Source organism: Anguilla anguilla, chromosome 2, assembly GCF_013347855.1.
Source record: "Anguilla anguilla isolate fAngAng1 chromosome 2, fAngAng1.pri, whole genome shotgun sequence".
In the NCBI taxonomy this organism is placed as follows: domain Eukaryota; kingdom Metazoa; phylum Chordata; class Actinopteri; order Anguilliformes; family Anguillidae; genus Anguilla; species Anguilla anguilla.
Window position 1 is genome coordinate 75951791 of NC_049202.1, and position 19234 is coordinate 75971024.

General features: G+C 47.2%; 1 protein-coding gene across 3 annotated transcripts in view; it reads left to right on the forward strand.

Annotated features, from left to right (window-relative positions):
* Nucleotides 1-19234, forward strand: part of nploc4 (NPL4 homolog, ubiquitin recognition factor) — a 30073-nt gene that overhangs the window by 9780 nt on the left and 1059 nt on the right. For 2 of the 3 annotated variants that reach the window (XM_035406102.1, XM_035406101.1), the window contains 11 exons: nucleotides 1484-1607; nucleotides 3224-3403; nucleotides 3790-3876; nucleotides 6016-6087; nucleotides 7841-7967; nucleotides 9648-9808; nucleotides 11102-11173; nucleotides 14905-14997; nucleotides 15750-15866; nucleotides 16472-16574; nucleotides 17040-18236. In XM_035406102.1, the coding sequence (XP_035261993.1) occupies nucleotides 1484-1607; nucleotides 3224-3403; nucleotides 3790-3876; nucleotides 6016-6087; nucleotides 7841-7967; nucleotides 9648-9808; nucleotides 11102-11173; nucleotides 14905-14997; nucleotides 15750-15866; nucleotides 16472-16574; nucleotides 17040-17200 (1297 nt within the window). In that variant the 3' untranslated portion in view covers nucleotides 17201-18236. Of the gene's footprint in view, nucleotides 1-1483; nucleotides 1608-3223; nucleotides 3404-3789; nucleotides 3877-6015; nucleotides 6088-7840; nucleotides 7968-9647; nucleotides 9809-11101; nucleotides 11174-14904; nucleotides 14998-15749; nucleotides 15867-16471; nucleotides 16575-17039; nucleotides 18237-19234 lie in introns of those variants that run through there. The other variant, XR_004764072.1, reaches the window with a different exon arrangement.

A 19234-nucleotide genomic window follows, 5' to 3' on the forward strand; every position in this document is an offset into this window, starting at 1 on the left:
AGTATCACTGATTTTTGTCATGTGCCATAATATTATCTCCTGCTTGGACGTAGGATTTGGCTGGGGGTTTGTGTGTGTGTGATATTCTGTGTGACCTTTGTGTGTGTGTGTGTGTGTGTGTGTTTGTGTGTTACACTGTGTGACCTGTGTGTGTGTGTGTGTTACACTGTGTGACCTGTGTGTGTGTGTATTACACTGTGTGACCTGTGTGTGTGCGTCTGTGTGTATTACACTGTGTGTGTGTGCGTGTGTGTGTGTGTGTTACACTGTGTGACCTGTGTTTCTGTGTGTATTACACTGTGTGTGTGTGTGCATGTGTGTGTCTGTGTGTATTACACTGTGTGACCTGTGTGTGTGTGTGTGTGTATTACAGTGTGTGCGCGCGTGTGTGTGTGTGCGTGTGTGTGTGTATTACACTGTGACCTGTGTATGTGTGTGTGTGTATTACACTGTGTGACCTGTGTGTGTGTGTGTCTGTGTGTATTACACTGTGTGTGTGTGCGTGTGTGTGTGTATTACACTGTGACCTGTGTATGTGTGTGTGTGTATGTGTATTACATTGTGTGACCTGTGTGTGTGTGTGTCTGTGTGTATTACACTGTGTGTGTGTGTGTGCATGTGTGTCTGTGTGTATTACACTGTGTGACCTGTGTGTGTGTGTGTGTGTGTCTGTGTGTATTACACTGTGTGTTTGCATGTGTGTGTGTGTGTGTTACACTGTGTGACCTGTGTTTGTGTGTGCATGTGCGTGTATTACACTGTGTGACCTGTGTGTGTGTGTATTACCCTGTGTGACCTGTGTGTGTGTGTGTCTGTGTGTATTACACTGTCTGTGTGTGTGCATGTGTGCATGTGTGTGTGTGTATTACACTGTGTGACCTGTGTGTGCGTGTGTCTGTCTGTGTGTATTACACTGTGTGTGTGTGCATGTGTGTGCGTGTGTTACACTGTGTGACCTGTGTGTGTGTGTATTACACTGTGTGACCTGTGTGTGTGTGTGTGTTACACTGTGTGACCTGTGTGTGTGTGTTTATTACACTGTGTGACCTGTGTGTGTGTGTGTGTGTTACACTGTGTGACCTGTGTGTGTGTGTGTGTATTACACTATGTGACCTGTGTGTGTGTGTGTGTGTTACACTGTGTGACCTGTGTGTGTGTGTGCGCGTGTGTGTCTGTGTGTATTACACTGTGTGTGTGTGCTTGTGTTACACTGTGTGACCTGTGTGTGTGTGTGTGTGTGTGTGTTACACTGTGTGACCTGTGTGTGTGTGTGTGTGTGTGTCTGTGTGTATTACACTGTGTGTGTGTGCTTGTGTTACACTATGTGACCTGTGTGTGTGTGTGTGTGTGTGTGTGTGTGTGTCTGTCTGTGTGTATTCCACTGTGTGTGTGTGTGTGTGCATGTGTGTGCGTGTGTTACATTGTGTGACCTGTGTGTGTGTGTGTGTATTACACTGTGTGACCTGTGTGTGTTTGCTGACAGAGGGAAGTTTGTGGCTCTGGAGAACATCAGCTGTAAGATAAAGTCTGGCTGTGAGGGGCACCCGCCCTGGCCTGAGGGAATCTGCACCAAGTGCCAACCCAGCGCCATCACGCTCAGCCGCCAGGTATATGCACCTGAACACCTGCACACCTGTACACCGGGACACCTGTATCCCTGTACACCTACACACCGGTACACCTGCGCACCTTTACACCGGTACACCTGTACACCAGTACACCTGCATCCCTGTACACCTACACACCGGTACACCTGCACACCTGTACACCGGGACACCTGCACACCTGTATCCCTGTACACCTACACACCGGTACACCTGTACACCTACACACCTCCACACCAGTACACCTGTAAACCTGCACTCTTACACACCTGTACACCTACACCGGTACTCCTGTACACCTGCACACTTACACACCTGTACACCTGCACTTTTACACACCTGTACACCTATACACATACACACTGGTACACCTGCACTCTTACACACCTGTAGACCTGTACACCTACACACCGGTACACCTGCGCACCTTTACACCGGTACACCTGCACACCAGTACACCTGCACACCTGTACACCGGGACACCTGCACACCTGTATCCCTGTACACCTACACACCGGTACACCTGCACACCTGTACACCAGTACACCTGCACACCTGTATCCCTGTACACCTACACACCGGTACACCTGTACACCTACACACCTCCACACCAGTACACCTGTAAACCTGCACTCTTACACACCTGTACACCTACACCGGTACTCCTGTACCCCTGCACTCTTACACACCTACACACCTGTACACCTGCACACTTACACACCTGTACACCTATACACATACACACTGGTACACCTGCACTCTTACACACCTGTAGACCTACACAGCTGTACTCCTACACTCTTACACACCTGCACACCTGTACTCTTACACATCTGTACACCTGTACATTTACACACCTGCACACCTACGCAGCTGTACACCACACCAGACCTGGGTCAAATACGTATTTGTTTTGGATTCAAATACTTTTCTGTGCTCTGTTGATCTTGCCTGGTGTAATTGAGCCTGCCAATATGATCAGAAGGCGGGGTTTGCATTTTTTGAGTATTTCATTGCTTCCAAAACACCAGACAAGATCAGTATAGTGTAGAAAAGTATTTGAATCCAAAACAAATACGTATTTGACCTGGGTCTGCACTACACACTCTAATGCCCGCGCTAACGCAAGCATTGCAGACCTGTGTGTTTGTTTTTCTCCTGCAGAAGTACAGACCTGTGTGTTTGTTTTTCTCCTGCAGAAGTACAGACCTGTGCGTTTGTTTTGCTCCTGCAGAAGTACAGACACTTGCGTTTGTTTTGCTCCTGCAGAAGTACAGACCTGTGTGTTTGTTTTGCTCCTGCAGAAGTACAGACCTGTGTGTTTGTTTTGCTCCTGCAGAAGTACAGACCTGTGTGTTTGTTTTGCTCCTGCAGAAGTACAGACCTGTGCGTTTGTTTTGCTCCTGCAGAAGTACAGACCTGTGTGTTTGTTTTGCTCCTGCAGAAGTACAGACCTGTACGTTTGTTTTGCTCCTGCAGAAGTACAGACCTGTGCGTTTGTTTTGCTCCTGCAGAAGTACAGACCTGTGTGTTTGTTTTGCTCCTGCAGAAGTACAGACCTGTGCGTTTGTTTTGCTCCTGCAGAAGTACAGACCTGTGTGTTTGTTTTGCTCCTGCAGAAGTACAGACACGTGGATAATATTATGTTTGAGAACCACACCATCGCCGACCGCTTCCTGGACTTCTGGAGGAAGACGGGCAGCCAGCGAATGGGCTTCCTGTACGGCCGCTACACCGAGCACAAGGACATCCCCCTGGGCCTTCGGGCCGAGGTGGCCGCCATCTATGAGCCCCCACAGGTGCGCCTGCCTGTTTCAGCCACCGGGGGCAGCAGCTGCTCACGCAGGGCACAACTAAGTGGAGCTCACTGCAGCACACTGCATATACCCACTCAGTGCAATTTAACACCAGAGCCTGCTACTCTTATACCAGCACACTGCATATACTCACTCAGTCAAATTTAACACCGGAGTTGCGGTTCGTGCTCAGAAAATGGGCTAAGTAGCAGTCGATTTGTTTTATTAATTTATTTATTAAACTGTAAATGATTGGCTCTTGACTCAGGCTTACTGTTCATGATTGGCTCCTGACTTGGGGTCACAGTAGGTAATTGGTTCCTGACTCAGGCTAAGTGTATGTGATTGGCTCTTGACTCAGCCTAACTGTACGTGATTGGCTCTCTCAGATTGGAACTCAGAACAGCCTGGAGTTAGTGGATGATCCCAAGGCTGCCGCAGTGGACGAGACTGCAGCTAAACTCGGCCTTCGTAAGGTAACTGCACGCTGCCTACTGCATACTGCACACTACACCCTGCACTCTGCACACTGCACACTGCCTACTGTTCGCTGCACACTGCACACTACACCCTGCACTCTGCACACTGCACACTACTCTCTGCACACTGCACACTGAACACTGCTCTCTGCACACTGCACACTGAACACTGCTCTCTGCTGACTGCCTACTGCACACTGCAAACTACACACTGCACATACACACACTGAACACTACACCCTGCGCATTACACACTGCTCTCTGCACACTGCACACACGTGGGGCGACATAGCTCAGGAGGTAAGACCGAGTGTCTGGCAGTCGGAGGGTTGCCGGTTCAAACCCCGCCCTGGGCGTGTCGAAGTGTCCTTGAGCAAGACACCTAATCCCTCAACTGCTCTGGCGAATGAGAGGCATCAATTGTAAAGCGCTTTGGATAAAAGTGCTATATAAATGCATTTTTGGTAAATGCATTTATGCGCCAAATGCGCCATTTACCATTTACACGCTGCGCACACACAGTGTGTGTATGTGTCATTTGTGTGTGTATGCGTGTATGTGTGTGTGTGTGTTTGTGTGTGTGTGTGTGTGTGTAAAATGTGTGTTGGTGTATGTATAATCTGTGTTTGTGTACATAATCTGTGTGTGTGTATATAATCTGTGTATTTGTGTGTGTATAATCTGTGTGTGTGTGTGTGTGTATAATCTGTGTGTGTGGTTGTGTGTGTGTGTGTATAATATGTTTATATAATCTGTGTGTATATAATCTGTGTGTGTGTGTACAATGTGTGTGTGTATAATCTGTGTGTGTATATATATATATAATCTGCTTGTGTGTGTATAATACTGTGTGTATGTATAATACTGTGTGTGTATGTATAATCTGTGTGTGTGTGTGTGTATATAATCTATGTATGTGTGTGTGTGTATAATCTGTGTGTGTGTGTACAATGTGTGTGTGTGTTTATAATCTGTGTGTGTGTGTGTATAATACTGTGTGTGTGTGTATAATCTGTGGCTGTGATTGTGTGTATTTGTGTGTATAATCTGTGGGTGTGTATGTAATCTGTGGATGCGTGTGTGTATAATCTGTGTGTGTGTGTGTGTGTGTGTTTGTGTGTGTGCATAATACTATGTGTGTTTATGTATAATGTGTGTGTGTGTATAATCTGTGTTTGTGTGTGTATGTGTATATAATCTGTGTTTGTGTGTGTATAATCTGGTTTGTGTGTGTGTATATAATCTGTGTGTGTGTGTGTATGTCTGTGTGTGTGTTTGTGTGTGTGTGTGTGTGTATAATTTGTGTGTATATGTGTGTGTAAAATGTGTGTATGTGTATGTATAATCTGTGTTTGTGTACATAATCTGTGTGTGTGTATATAATCTGTGTATTTGTGTGTGTATAATCTGTGTGTGTGGTTGTGTGTGTGTGTGTATAATCTGTTTATATAATCTGTGTGTATATAATCTGTGTTTGTGTGTACAATGTGTGTGTGTGTTTATAATCTGTGTGTGTATATATATATATAATCTGCTTGTGTGTGTATAATACTGTGTGTGTATGTATAATATGTGTGTGTGTGTGTGTGTATAATCTGTGTGTGTGTGTACAATGTGTGTGTGTGTTTATAATCTGTGTGTGTGTGTATATATATATATAATCTGTGTTTGTGTGTGTGTATAATACTGTGTGTGTGTGTATAATCTGTGGCTGTGATTGTGTGTGTTTATACTCTGTGTATTTGTGTGTATAATCTGTGTGTGTGTATGTAATCTGTGGATGCGTGTGTGTATAATCTGTGTGTGTGTGTGTGTTTGTGTGTGTGCATAATACTATGTGTGTTTATGTATAATGTGTGTGTGTGTATAATCTGTGTTTGTGTGTGTGTGTGTGTGTATAATCTGGTTTGTGTGTGTGTGTATATAATCTGTGTTTGTGTGTGTGTATAATCTGTGTGTGTGTATATAATGTGTTTGTGTGTGTATAATCTGTGTTTGTGTGTGTATAATCTGTGTGTGTGTGTGTGTATAATCTGTGTGTGTGTATATATAATCTGTGTTTGTGTGTGTGTAATCTGTGTGTGTGTATATAATCTGTGTGTGTGTATATATATAATCTGTGTGTGTGTTTTGCAGGTTGGCTGGATCTTCACAGATCTCCTCTCAGAGGACACCAGGATAGGCACCGTGCGCTACACCAGGAACAAGGTGAGACCGCACCTCGAACCCACAGCCACCCATGGGCCCCTGTGTGTTAATGGAATGTATGATGACTTCCTGGTTAGTTGGATGTAATGGTATGACTTCCTGGTTAATAGGATGTAATGGTATGATGACTTTCTGGTTAATGGGATGTAATGGTATGATTACTTCCTGGTTAATGGGATGTAATGGTATGATTACTTCCTGGTTAATGAGATGTAATGGTAGGACTTCCTAGTTAATGGGATGTAATGGTATGATTACTTCCTGGTTAATGGGATGTAATGGTATGATTACTTCTTGGTTAATGAGATGTAATGGTATGATCACTTCCTGGTTAATGGGATGTAATGTTATGACTTCCTGGTTAGTGGGATGTAATGGTATGATTACTTCCTGGTTAATGAGATGTAAAGGTATGACTTCCTGGTTAATGGGATGTAATGATATGATTACTTCCTGGTTAATAGGATGTAATGATATGACGTCCTGGTTAATGGGATGTAATGGTGTGATTACTTCCTGGTTAATGGGATGTAATGGTATGACTTCCTGGTTAATGGGATGTAATGGTATGATTACTTCCTGGTTAGTGTGATGTAATGTTATGACTTCCTGGTTAATGGGATGTAATGCTATGGTGATTTCCTGGTTAGTGGGATGTAGGGATGAAACCGTTACCGGTTTTAATGATAACACGGCATAGCAACGGACGCCGCAACGAAACTTCAAGCACGTCACAACAGGTGCAACAGCTGTTTTAGAATGTCATTGCATCGTTTTTGCAGCCCGGATCAAAATCGGCGTGACAGTACCAAATGAGACATTTGTTTAGTTTATGCTTGCAGTGCCACATCCAAGACATTAAAACTGCAAAGCTACACCTCCAACCTAAAATCGGTAGCCAGCTAAGTTAGGTACACATTAAAGTAACAGGTCAATATAGCTTGCTTTAGATTAACTTACATTTGATTGTACTGAATAAAATATTACTCTGGAACTCTGTAATGTGTTTTAATGGAGGAATATATGTATATTTTTTTGGGAGCGGTGGGCAGGGGGAATGTGTTGTGGGTGGAGGATTGGGGAATTAGATGAATTCTCAATATCCCTGTCATCAAAGCATATGCATGGTTCACAGAGTTGGGCTGAACAACAGAAATCCCTCCCAATAGCGATGCATGAAACAGTGAAATTGCCCATACGAGCTCTTCTGGTCAGGCACGACCAGAGCTGTGAAATCTGTAAAAGACTACATCTCAGTACTTGAGCATAGAATGTGAAGAAATGTCTTTTTGGTTGCTGTTTTTTTTATCTGCAATGTGCACAAAGTGCAGTTACCTCTCATGGCCATCATGGTGCCATCTTTAACGTTAATGCACATTTGATATGGTTTTCATATGTTTACATAAGGTATTGGCTATGTTATTATTTTAATGTTTATGCAAACAAAAAGTGCATAGTGCTGCTAATTTTATTTGTGGTTTTCAATATAAAACTTGCTGAAATGATTTCAGTGTGTGTGTCAGTACTTTTTGAACATTTTCAGCACATTTTAACAATACCGCGATAATAGTGATAATTTTGGTCACTATAATCGTGATATGAAATTTTCATACCGTCACATCTCTAGTGGGATGTAATGGTATGATGATTTCCTGGTTAGTGGGATGTAATGGTATGACTTCCTGGTTAATGGGATGTAGTGTTATGACTTCCTGGTTAATGGGATGTAATGGTATGATGACTTCCTATCCAGGACGCGTACTACCTGAGTGCTGAGGAGTGCATCACAGCCGGAGACTTCCAGAACCGGCAGCCCAATCCCTGCCGCCTGTCCCCCGATGGCCACTTTGGCTCCAAGTTTGTCACTGTGGTAGCAACAGGTACCACCCCCTTTACTCAGCACAGGCAGTGATTGGATAAAGGGCTAACCTCCCTACCAATGATATGATAGTTGCACTCTGTATGTTTTATGTGATGGCATGATAGTGCAGGGTTGTTAGCCCGGTGGCAAGTACCTTTTGACGGGGGCTGGCAGCCAAGTGTCTTTTTTGATGGGGGCCCGGCGTGGGCCAGCGACAGACTGATGGCAGCATTAAGGTAGGGCCCTATAGTTTCTGTGATAACAGAATCACGGACGGAATCGCGGAATTGAGAATTTAAAAAAGCTATAACACAGATTCCATAGGGCCCTACATTAAGTCAGTGCTAAAAGCTGACTGGAGATTTGAAAATATGACTACGTAATGTGAATGTTGTTATAAATAAGTTATTTATTAAACACACATTTTTTAAAAATCAACAACTATTTACAGCATAGCAGAGTCTTACAAAGAATCTGACAACAGTGGTACAGTCTTGCTGTGTTTTCAACAACAACAAAATAAATTAAATTAAATAATATCAAAGTTTTTGCACTCTAAAAAAAACTTGAAAAAAGTCCTGATTGGCTACTGATTCTTACAGTCTTTGAATGCTGGCACATTTCAACAACAACAAAGAAATTAAATTAAATTAAATTAAATTAAATTAAATTAAATTAAATTAAATTAAATTAAATTAAATAATATCACTTATCACTCAACAGAAAACTTGTATTCAAGTCCTGATTGGCTACTGAATCTTACAACAAGCCTTGGAATGCTAGGTTTTTTGGCTTTTACTTTTCCTCCTTGACATTATCTCTTAATTTCAGGAAGGTATCTGTGTTGCTGACTGTTTGGCTAGCTAGCTAAGTTAGCTAAATGACCACGTTGTCATAAAATTTTTCCCGACCGTGAAAACTGCCTGACTTTTTTACATTTTGGACAGATGTGGCTCCTGAGTAAATCTATCATTGTTTCCGTCGCAGCACTTTCGACACAAGCAATATTGAAAAAATCCTGAAATTTCTTCTTACCACGAACGTTACATTCATGCTACTATTTTAACGTTACCTACACACTGCTTAAGTTAATATAAAAAGAATGTACTTACCGACGAGATGAAATGATAACGCAGTTTGTAACGAGGTTAGTTAGCCTGCTAAATAAGAAATGATGGCTTGCTAGGTAACGTTAGCTTGTGATAGTTGGAAGCGTCAAGTGTTGAACGTCACTCTACGCACAATGAGGGTAAAGAACACTGATCTCAGACCACAGACATACGTCTATGTCTCAGGCCTGCTGTTTTCCTATAGTGCGTTCACGTTTTAACCAACAGATGTCGCTGGGGAGCTTTTCAACCAAGCCGCCCCACTGTAACTGTAGTTTAAAAAAACATCTTAAAAATACATTAAAAAAAAAAAAGAATTCCCCGATGCTTAGGCCTGGCAGGGGGTCAACTTAGGCCCGGCAGGCCGCCGGGCTTGCAGTACACTGATGGAAACCGTGATAGTGGTGTGAGAGTGGAATTACATGGCGGTGTAGTGGAGCAGTGGAGCCATGTCGTGACAGTGGTACGTCGGGATAATAGTGGGATAGTCTCATAATGTAATAGTTGTGTGATGGTATGAATATTGTGATGGTGCTGTACGGCTATGGTGTCATTGTATCTGATCTGGGGCTGTCCTGCTGTGCCACCAGGGGGTCCTGATAATCAGGTGCACTTTGAGGGGTACCAGGTGTCCAATCAGTGCATGGCGCTGGTACGGGACGAGTGCCTGCTGCCCTGTCGGGACGCCCCAGAGCTGGGGTACGCCAAGGAGTCCAGCACCGAGCAGTACGCCCCCGACGTCTTCTACACGGTACTGCACTCAACACAACATAACCGTACACCACAACATCTTCTACAAGGTACTGCACTCAACACAACATAACCGTACACCACAACATCTTCTACAAGGTACTGCACTCAACACAACATAACCGTACACCACAACATCTTCTACAAGGTACTGCACTCAACACAACACACAACAGTACGCCCCCGACGTCTTCTACAAGGTACTGCACTCAACACAACACACAACAGTACGCCCCCGACGTCTTCTACAAGGCACTGCACACACAACACACATACACGGACACACCGCACACACACACACATGCACACACACACCACGTGCGCGCACACACACATAAACACATTCATACATGCACATGCATACACACACACTGATACGACATGTGTGCACATGCCCCACATGCACACCAGCTGTACACCATATGTGCGTACACACACACACACACACACTATAAACACATTCGCACGCACACACACATATATTTAAATGGAATTTCTGTTCATTTATAAGTAACTCTATAATCTACAAATGATATGTAGAGAATATATTAAAGAATTAAAGATATGTAAAGAATTATATTTAAAATAATGTAAATAAGTATTCCCCCCGTGTATTAAGCTAATGTCAATTCTATTGAAAGAATAAATACATTAATGAGGTTCACCTATGCTGACTTCCAGTCCATCCATGACTTCAGAATAAGTGTGATAAAGTTTGTGAGATCTCAACTGATGCAGCAGATCAGATCAGTCACACAGCCTGGAGGACCAGGGAACTGCCTGTGGAGTCAATGCTGCTAGGAGGCGGAAATCTGGGTTTAAATCCCTTCTGAAAATCCGTGGCTTGTCCTGAAAACTGCTACTCTGTGGAGAAAACGTACATTCAGGAATGGGAGCGCGTCCCTAAATGTGTGCAGCTGGTCTCCATGTACCTGAGGAGACCCAGGGCTCTGACAGCTGCTTTCAGTCAAAGAGGCCTTTCTGCAAAGGCTCCTCTGGGGGATGAATACTTGTGTAAATGTGTGTGCGTGTGCGTGTGTATGTTTGTGTGTATGTTTGTGTGTGTGTGTGTGCACAAGCGTGTGTGTGTATGTTTGTGTATGTCTGTGTGTGTGTGTGCGCGTGAGCGTGTGTGTATGTATGTCTGTGTGTGCGTATGTGTGTGTGCAAGCGTGCCTACGACACAGAGAGCATGTTTGTGCGTGAGAGACAGGGTCTGCAGCACATCTGATTAAGGGTGTCTAGACCGTAGGTACTGAGATTTGTGTTATGATCAGTTGTTTCCTCCAATCAGGACAAAGACAAATTTGGCAATGACATCACATACCTCGCCCGGCCACTGCCTGTGGAGTATCTCATCATTGACGTGAGTATCCATGACGACTGTCCATGGCAACGCTTTTGTTTTTGTTGACCCTTGAAGTAATGTGAGTTCTGTCTGAGTGCTGGCGCTGAGCCTCTAGCACAAGCCATCTGTGGCGTCTGTATCCCAGAATGCACTGCTCCACCTGCTTCGCTACTGACACCATCCTCAGCTTAGCTATAGATGCACTGTGCTGTCTGAACTGTCTTTTTATTTATTGTAGTTTGGAATTTGAATCAGATGACAGAAATATGTGCCGGTGCATCCTGGGATTTGTAGTCAGTTGGAGCGCAGATTTTTTTGTGTGGAAATCTGATGGTTTACATGAAGTGTCCAGTCTTCACTCATTACAGAGGAGCACAGTATCTTATTATTCCAGCCTTCTGAACCTCCCCTCCAGGAACAGAGCACCCTAAATATATATCCACCAGTCCGGCTTTCAGTGGGCTGTGCAGTGGTGTACTGTGCAGTATCAATATGCAGTGTGTAGGATCAGTGTGCAGTATCAATATGCAGTGTGTAGGATCAGTGTGCAGTGTGTAGGATCAGTATCAGGGTTTTCCCTGCCATAGAAAGGCGCAGCGCCTAAGTGATTTTGCGGGAGCGCCTTAAGCCGAATGAACGTAAAAAGGCATTTAGGCCACATATCATATCATTGCATTACATTACATTTATTTGGCAGACGCTTTTATCCAAAGCGACGTACAAAAAGTGCATTTCATGGTCATAGACAACTGCTAAACACAGGTTCAGTAAGGTACAATACTTATTTTGTACAGCTATTTCTAGCCAAGGACACAGTTTAGTTCACACAGTGAACACTATTCAGACCTAACCTCTGCAAAGCCAACTAGGCAGAAGAATAAGCTACAGTATTAGGACAAATACAAATTACCAAAAAGTGCTGGGATGGGGCAACATGTAACAAGTGTCATGAAAAAGGGTTGGGGGGGGAGATTTAGAGTGAAATATACAGCGTGGTGGTGGTTAGTCTAGGTATAGTCTGAAGAGATGAGTCTTCAGGCCACTGCGGAAGATGGGTATTACATTACATTACATTACAGGCATTTGGCAGACGCTCTTATCCAGAGCGACGTACAACAAAGTGTATAACCATAACCAGGAACAAGTATGACGAAACCCCTAGAGAGAAGTACCGGTCCAAGTACAGGGAACAACCGCATAGTTCAACTTGGACCCTGATGGCTAAACTGATTAACACTAACAACGAGAACGGCAACAACGCAATCTATGGAAAAATAAAAATAAAATAAATAAAAATACAAGTAATCGTTAAGACAGTTGATGCGCCTAAGTCACCTATGAAACAGCTGCCTAGTTACAACCCTAAGTTTAGTCATTTACAGGGGGGAAGGGAGGGATGGGGAGAGGTGCAGCCTGAAGAGGTGGGTCTTCAGTCGTCGTTTGAAAGTACGACGGGTAGTGAGGGGGAGGTTCGGAGAGGGACGGGGAGTTCGTTCCACCACTGGGGAGCTAGGGTGGAGAAGCTCTGTGATCCCTTTGGGCGGGTGGGAGGGGTTACAATATCAGAATGAATGTAAAAATAACCGTGATGCACTGACAAAAAAAAAACAAAACGGAGAGGTGGCTTTATGGTTTTAAACACTCCGCGCCATGATGGCATTATAAATAGAGGTGGGTGATTGACGAGCGTTTTTATGTTTTTACGCATATAGGTTAAATGCATTTACGGAATATAGCGTTTTTTCCCAAAGATGGTATATCTCGATATAATTGTGCTGCCGTGTTAACACATTACTACGGTTGTGGGTCAGGCACTCTTCATGGTAAGAAGAAATTTTAGTATAGCGCTTCCGATTTTGCTTGTGTCGAAAGTGCTGCGACAGAAACAGCGATAGATTTACCCACTAGCCACATCTGTCAAAAATGTAAAAAAGTATTCCAGTTTTCACGGTCGGGAAAAATTTTATGGCAACGTTAGCCAGCGAAGATAGTTAGTTGACGTTACATAAAGATACCTCGATTGAACTAACGTTAGTATCTAACGTGGCTTGGTGGCTAAACAAAGTTAGGCTGTGTTCACACGTAACGTCTTTTTCTGATGAAAACCGCTGGTCCAAGTGTTTTTTCATATATTAAAAAAAAAAAAAAACTCCAAAATATAGCTGAGAGCGCCTAAGCCCTCTGAAAACCTAGGGAAAACCCTGAGTGTGCAGTGTGTAGGATCAGTGTGCAGTGTGCAGGATCAGTACGCAGTGTGCAGTGTGCAGGATCAGTACGCAGTGTGTAGGATCAGTATCTAGGATCAGTGTGCAGTGTATAGGATCAGTGTGCAGTGTGCAGGATCAGTTCGCAGTGTATCGGATGAGTGTGCAGTGTGTAGGATCAGTATCTAGGATCAGTGTGCAGTGTGTAGAATCGGTGTGCAGGATCAGTATTCAGTGTATGGGATCAGTGTGTAGGACCAGTATGCAGGATCAGTGTGCAGTGTGTAGGATCAGTGTGCAGGATCAGTACGCAGTGTGCAGGATCAGTACGCAGTGTGCAGGATCAGTATACAGTGTGCAGGATCAGTTTGCAGTGTGTAGGATCAGTGTGCAGTGTGCAGGATCAGTGTGCAGTATGCAGGATCAGTGTGCAGTGTGTAGGATCAGTGTGCAGGATCAGTACGCAGTGTATAGGATCAGTGTGCAGGATCATTGTGCAGTGTGTAGGATCAGTGTGCAGGATCAGTACGCAGTGTGCAGGATCAGTATGCAGTGTGCAGGATCAGTTTGCAGTGTGTAGGATCAGTGTGCAGTGTGTAAGATCAGTGTGCAGTGTGCAGGATCAGTGTGCAGTGTGTAGGATCAGTGTGCAGGATCAGTACACAGTGTGCAGGATCAGTACGCAGTGTGCAGGATCAGTGTGCAGTATCTAGGATCAGTGTGCAGTGTGCAGTATGCAGGAACAGTGTGCAGTGTGTAGGATCAGTGTGCAGTGTGTAGGATCAGTTAGCAGTGTGCAGTGTGTAGGATCAGTGTGCAGTATGCAGGAACAGTGTGCAGTGTGTAGTATCAGTGTGCAGTGTGCAGGATCAGTGTGCAGTGTGTAGGATCAAAGTACAGTGTGTAGGAACAGTGTGCAGTATGCAGGATCAGTGTGCAGTGTGTAGGATCAAAGTACAGTGTGTAGGATCAGTGTGCAGTGTGCAGGATCAGTGTGTAGTATCAGTGTGCAGGATCAGTGTGTAGTATCAGTGTGCAGTGTGCAGGATCAGTGTGCAGTGCGCAGGATGCAGGAGCAGTGTGTTGGATCATTGTGCAGTGTGTAGGATCAGTGTGCAGTATGAAGGATCAGTGTGCAGTGTGCAGGATCAGTGTGTAGTATCAGTGTGCAGTGTGCAGGATCAGTGTGCAGTGTGTTGGATCAGTGTGCAGGATGCAGGAGCAGTGTGTAGGATCAGTGTGCAGTGTGCAGGATCAGTGTGTAAGATTAGTGTGCAGTGTGTGGGATCAGAGTGCAGTGTCTGGTAACAAACCATGTTGAATGGGACCCAATATATAATTTTATATGACCTGTAAAATAAAATTAACTAATAGAGGTGAATATGTGAACCCTTTAGCACATTGTTTGTATATTGCTGTAACGCTGCTGTCGCAGTAAGGTTAGTGTTACATTGCAGTAACGTTAGTGTGCCATTGCAGTAACATTGCTGTAACGGTAGTGTGATGTTGCTGCAGTGAGGTTAGTGATTCTGTACTCTTTCACAGATCACCACCACCTTCCCTAAAGACCCCGCCTACACCTTTACCTCCCCACATCGCTTCCCCATCGAGAACCGGGACGTCCTGGGAGAGACACAGGTAATCACCCCTCTCATAGCTGCGCAGAGATTGGTCAGTTAACGCTCACCCCTCATAGCTGTGCAGGGATTGGTCAGCTAACGCTCACCCCTCATAGCTGTCCAGGGATTGGTCAGGTAACGCTCACCCCTCTCATAGCTGCACAGGGATTGGTCAGCTAACGCTCACCCCGCATAGCTGCGTAGGGATTGGTCAGCTAACGCTCACTCCTCTCATAGCTGCGTAGGGATTGGTCAGCTAACGCTCACCCCTCATAGCTCCAGATTGTTCTGCTGTGTATCCTGCAGCTGATCTGATATGAGGGTTCTGTGCTTGTGTGGAAGTGTGCTGGACTGTCAGGAACGATCTGTGTAATACAGACATGCTGTGCATTAGGCCTGCAGGGTGACAGTGAAGGTTTATAACGCAGTGTTTTAACAGGGCTCCCCCTCTGCCTGCAGGATGCATGCCACAGTAATGAGGCACAGCATGCTGATTGAACTGGGTGGAGTGGGTCCTCACAGTGTGTGCCAAATAGGGCCTCACAGTGTGTACCCAATAGGGCTGCAGGGCCTTTTCTAATGATCTCCACATGTCTGAAATTTCATCTGCTGACATCATCAGAGGCTTGTTAAAGGCACGTGGATGTGCTGCTAATAATTAGTGAACCTCGTTCAGCTATGACATTAACTGCAGCTCTCTTCCTTGTGTGTCTGTTTGTGTGCATGTACGTGTGTGCGCGTGTGTGCGTGCGTGCGTGTGTGTGTGTGCAGGATTTCCATAGTTTAGCCTCATACCTGTCCCAGAGTACATCGTCAGTGTTTCTGGACTTGGTCTCTGACTTCCACCTGCTGCTCTTCCTGGTTACCAACGAGGTCATGCCCCTGAAGGTCTGTACTGCACCACGCCCGTCGCATGACCTGCAATCACACCCAGTCACATGACCTGCAATCACACCCAGTCACATGACCTGCAATCACACCCAGTCACATGACCTACAACCACGCCCAGTCACATGACCTGCAACCACGCCCAGTCACATGACCTGCAACCACACCCAGTCTCATGACCTGCAACCACGCCCAGTCACATGACCTGCAACCACGCCCAGTCACATGACCTGCAACCACACCCAGTCACATGACCTGCAACCATACTTAGTCACCTGAACTGCAACCGCGCCCAGTCACCTGACCTGACAACCACATGTCACATGACTTACAACCATGGCCAGTCACATGACCTGACAACTGCACATCACATTGCCCGCAATCACCCTTTCTGCTCACCTGTGTAGGACAGCATCAATGCTGTGTTCTCTGTTTTGGATCAGTAATGGTCCCTACCTGTTTCCCAGTGCATTGTGGCTAAAGGGGTCCACCTGTTTCCCTCTGCATACTGGATAAGGTCTGTGCCAGTTTCCAAGTGTATTGTGGGCAAGGTCTTTGCCTGTTTCCCAGTGCATTGTGGGTAAGGTCTGTGCCTGTGCTCATAGGACAGCATCGGTCTCCTGCTGGAAGCGGTGAAGACGTCCAATGAGGAGGTGGCGCAGACCTGGAAGAAGTCTGAGCAGTGGGCCACCATCGAGCAGCTGTGTGGTGAGTGGGGCGGGGCCAGGGCGGGGTGGGGCTGGGCTGGGCGGGTTGGGGGGGCCACTATCGAGCAGCTGTGTGGTGAGTGGGGTGGGGCCGGGGCGGGGCTGGGCCGGGGCTGGGCGGGGCGGGGGGGCCACTATCGAGCAGCTGTGTGGTGAGTGGGGCGGGGCCAGGGCGAGGTGGGGCTGGGCTGGGCGGGTTGGGGGGGCCACCATCGAGCAGCTGTGTGGTGAGTGGGGCGGGGCCAGGGCGGGGTGGGGCTCGGCTGGGCGGGTTGGGGGGGCCACCATCGAGCAGCTGTGTGGTGAGTGGGGCGGGGCCAGGGCGGGGGGGGCACCATCGAGCAGCTGTGTGGTGAGTGGGGCGGGGCGGGGGCTGGGCGGGGAGGGGCCTGAGACTGCTCACAGGCTGAGGGGAATAATCAGACAGGTGTGTGTAAAGGTCTCTCACAGGTGTGTTTCCCCACAGGTACGGTGGGCGGGCAGACGTCCGGGTCACATGAGTATGGCGCCATGGGGGGGCCCTCCCTCCCAGCATCCTCTTCTGCCATGTGGTCCTGCCTTCACTGCACCTTCATGAACCAGCCTGGGACAGAGCACTGCGAAATGTGCAGTCTACCCCGCAGCTAGGCCCTGCCCCCTTAGACCCCGCCCTCTCCTCTCCTGTCCCGCCCACCACATCACAGCCAGGATCAGCCAGAAGAATGGGATCCCCCCCCATTCTCCTGCCCCCCTTCGCCCATCTGCCCTTCGGCTCACACCCAGGCTGCAGCGGTCACCTCAAGGTCAGAGGTCAAATGCCACCTAACTCTGTCCCTACCCTGGCCCCGCCCCCAACGTTGGCACTCTGAGGCACCGCCCCCTCAGCGTTTGCTCTCTGAAGCCCCACCCCCTCAGCATTTGGTCTGAGGCGCCGCCCCCTCAACGTTTGCTCTCTGAGGCCCCGCCCCCTCAGCATGTGCTCTGAGGCCCCGCCCCCTCAGCATTTGCTCTCTGAGGCCACGCCCCCTCAGTGTTCGCTGAAATGGTTGTGTAACTGCTCTGAGGCTTGTCGCTTTTCTGTTCTTCGTTTGGACAGAAGCACACCCCTGTGGCGGGGATACGCCCACTCGCTCTGGTTTGCTGCCACGTTTGGAGTGGCAGGTGGTCCCTGAAGCTGTTGAAATGCTTGTGAAGGTGTGCATTAGTCTGTATGGGGCTGTGGGCTCAGCTCTACCGCTGCTTCCCCAGTGTGTGTGTGTGTGTGTGTGTGCGGGAGGGCGGGCAGGCGTGCGTGCGTGTGTGTGTGTCTGCGTGTGTGTTCAATAAGATAGACAGTTGAGTCCAAACTCCTGTCCTCTTTCACTCCCTCCCTTCTCTTCACTCCCTCCCTCCCTCCCTCCCTCTCTGCCGCCCTTCGCATGCAGTCAGAGTGATGTGTACAATCCCATCAGGCTTTGCTCAGCCTTCAAAGGCTTCAGCCACGCTGGGGGTCAGAGGTCAACCCTCAGCGAAAAAAAATAAATCTCAACCCTCAACAGGGCTTATTTTGTCATAAGTTCCATATGTTCTGCACCTGTGGAGGGGGGGGCAGGCTCTAAATTTGGCAAGCTCTTGCTCTTGCCATCTGTTTGAATGCATAAAGTTTAAACTCATTCCAAATGAAATAAATGAATATTCAAAAGTGTTGATGTCCATCGCACAATGTTTCATTTAAAAGTTGCTCTTGATGTGCTTTTGAAAAGCACTCCACTAAATACTGATGTTTGAGTAGAAATGAAGTGTAGAAGGCCAGTGCTGAGCTAGCATGGAGCTCAGTGTGGGGGGGGGCTGCGTGTTTGGGGGGGGGGTTACAGGAGCACATTTCACTGATAAGAGAGAAGTCCACTTTTTACCTTTCTGAAATAAAATTTTGTTTTTAAAAGGCGTGCTTCACGGTTAACAGCTTTGGTTGGTTTTGGTTGGGTTTGGTTTTGGTTTGGGTTTGGGTTTGTCAGGTTTTGGGTTGGGTTCGGTTGGGTTTGGGGTTGGGCTGGGTTGAGTTGGGTTTGGGTTGGTTAGGTTTTAGGTTGGGTTGGGTTGGGATTTTGGGGTTGGGTTTGGGTTGGTTAGGTTTTGAGTTGGGGTTGGGTTGAGTTGGGTTTGGGTTGGTTAGGTGTTTGGTTTGGTTGGGTTGGGTTGGGCGTGCTCCTCGCCTTTTCCTGGTCTGGGTCACAGGAACTCTATTCACCTTTGAAACAGGCAGTTTGGGCAGAGGGGGGCTGGAGGGGCTGGAGGGGCTGGGTGCAGTTTGGGCAGAGGGGGGCTGGAGGGGCTGGGCTGCAGTTTCGGCAGAGGGGGGCTGGAGGGGCTGGGCTGCAGTTTGAGCAGAGGGGGGCTGGAGGGGCTGGGCTGCAGTTTGGGCAGAGGGGGGCTGGAGGGGACGGGCTGGGCTGCAGTTTGGGCAGAGGGGGGCTGGAGGGGACGGGCTGGGCTGCAGTTTGGGCAGAGGGGGGCTGGAGGGGACGGGCTGCAGTTTGGGCAGAGGGGGGCTGGAGGGGACGGGCTGCAGTTTGGGCAGAGGGGGGCTGGAGGGGCTGGGCTGCAGTTTGGGCAGAGGGGGCTGGAGGGGCTGGGCTGCAGTTTGGGCAGAGGGGGGCTGGAGGGGACGGGTTGCAGTTTGGGCAGAGGGGGGCTGGAGGGGCT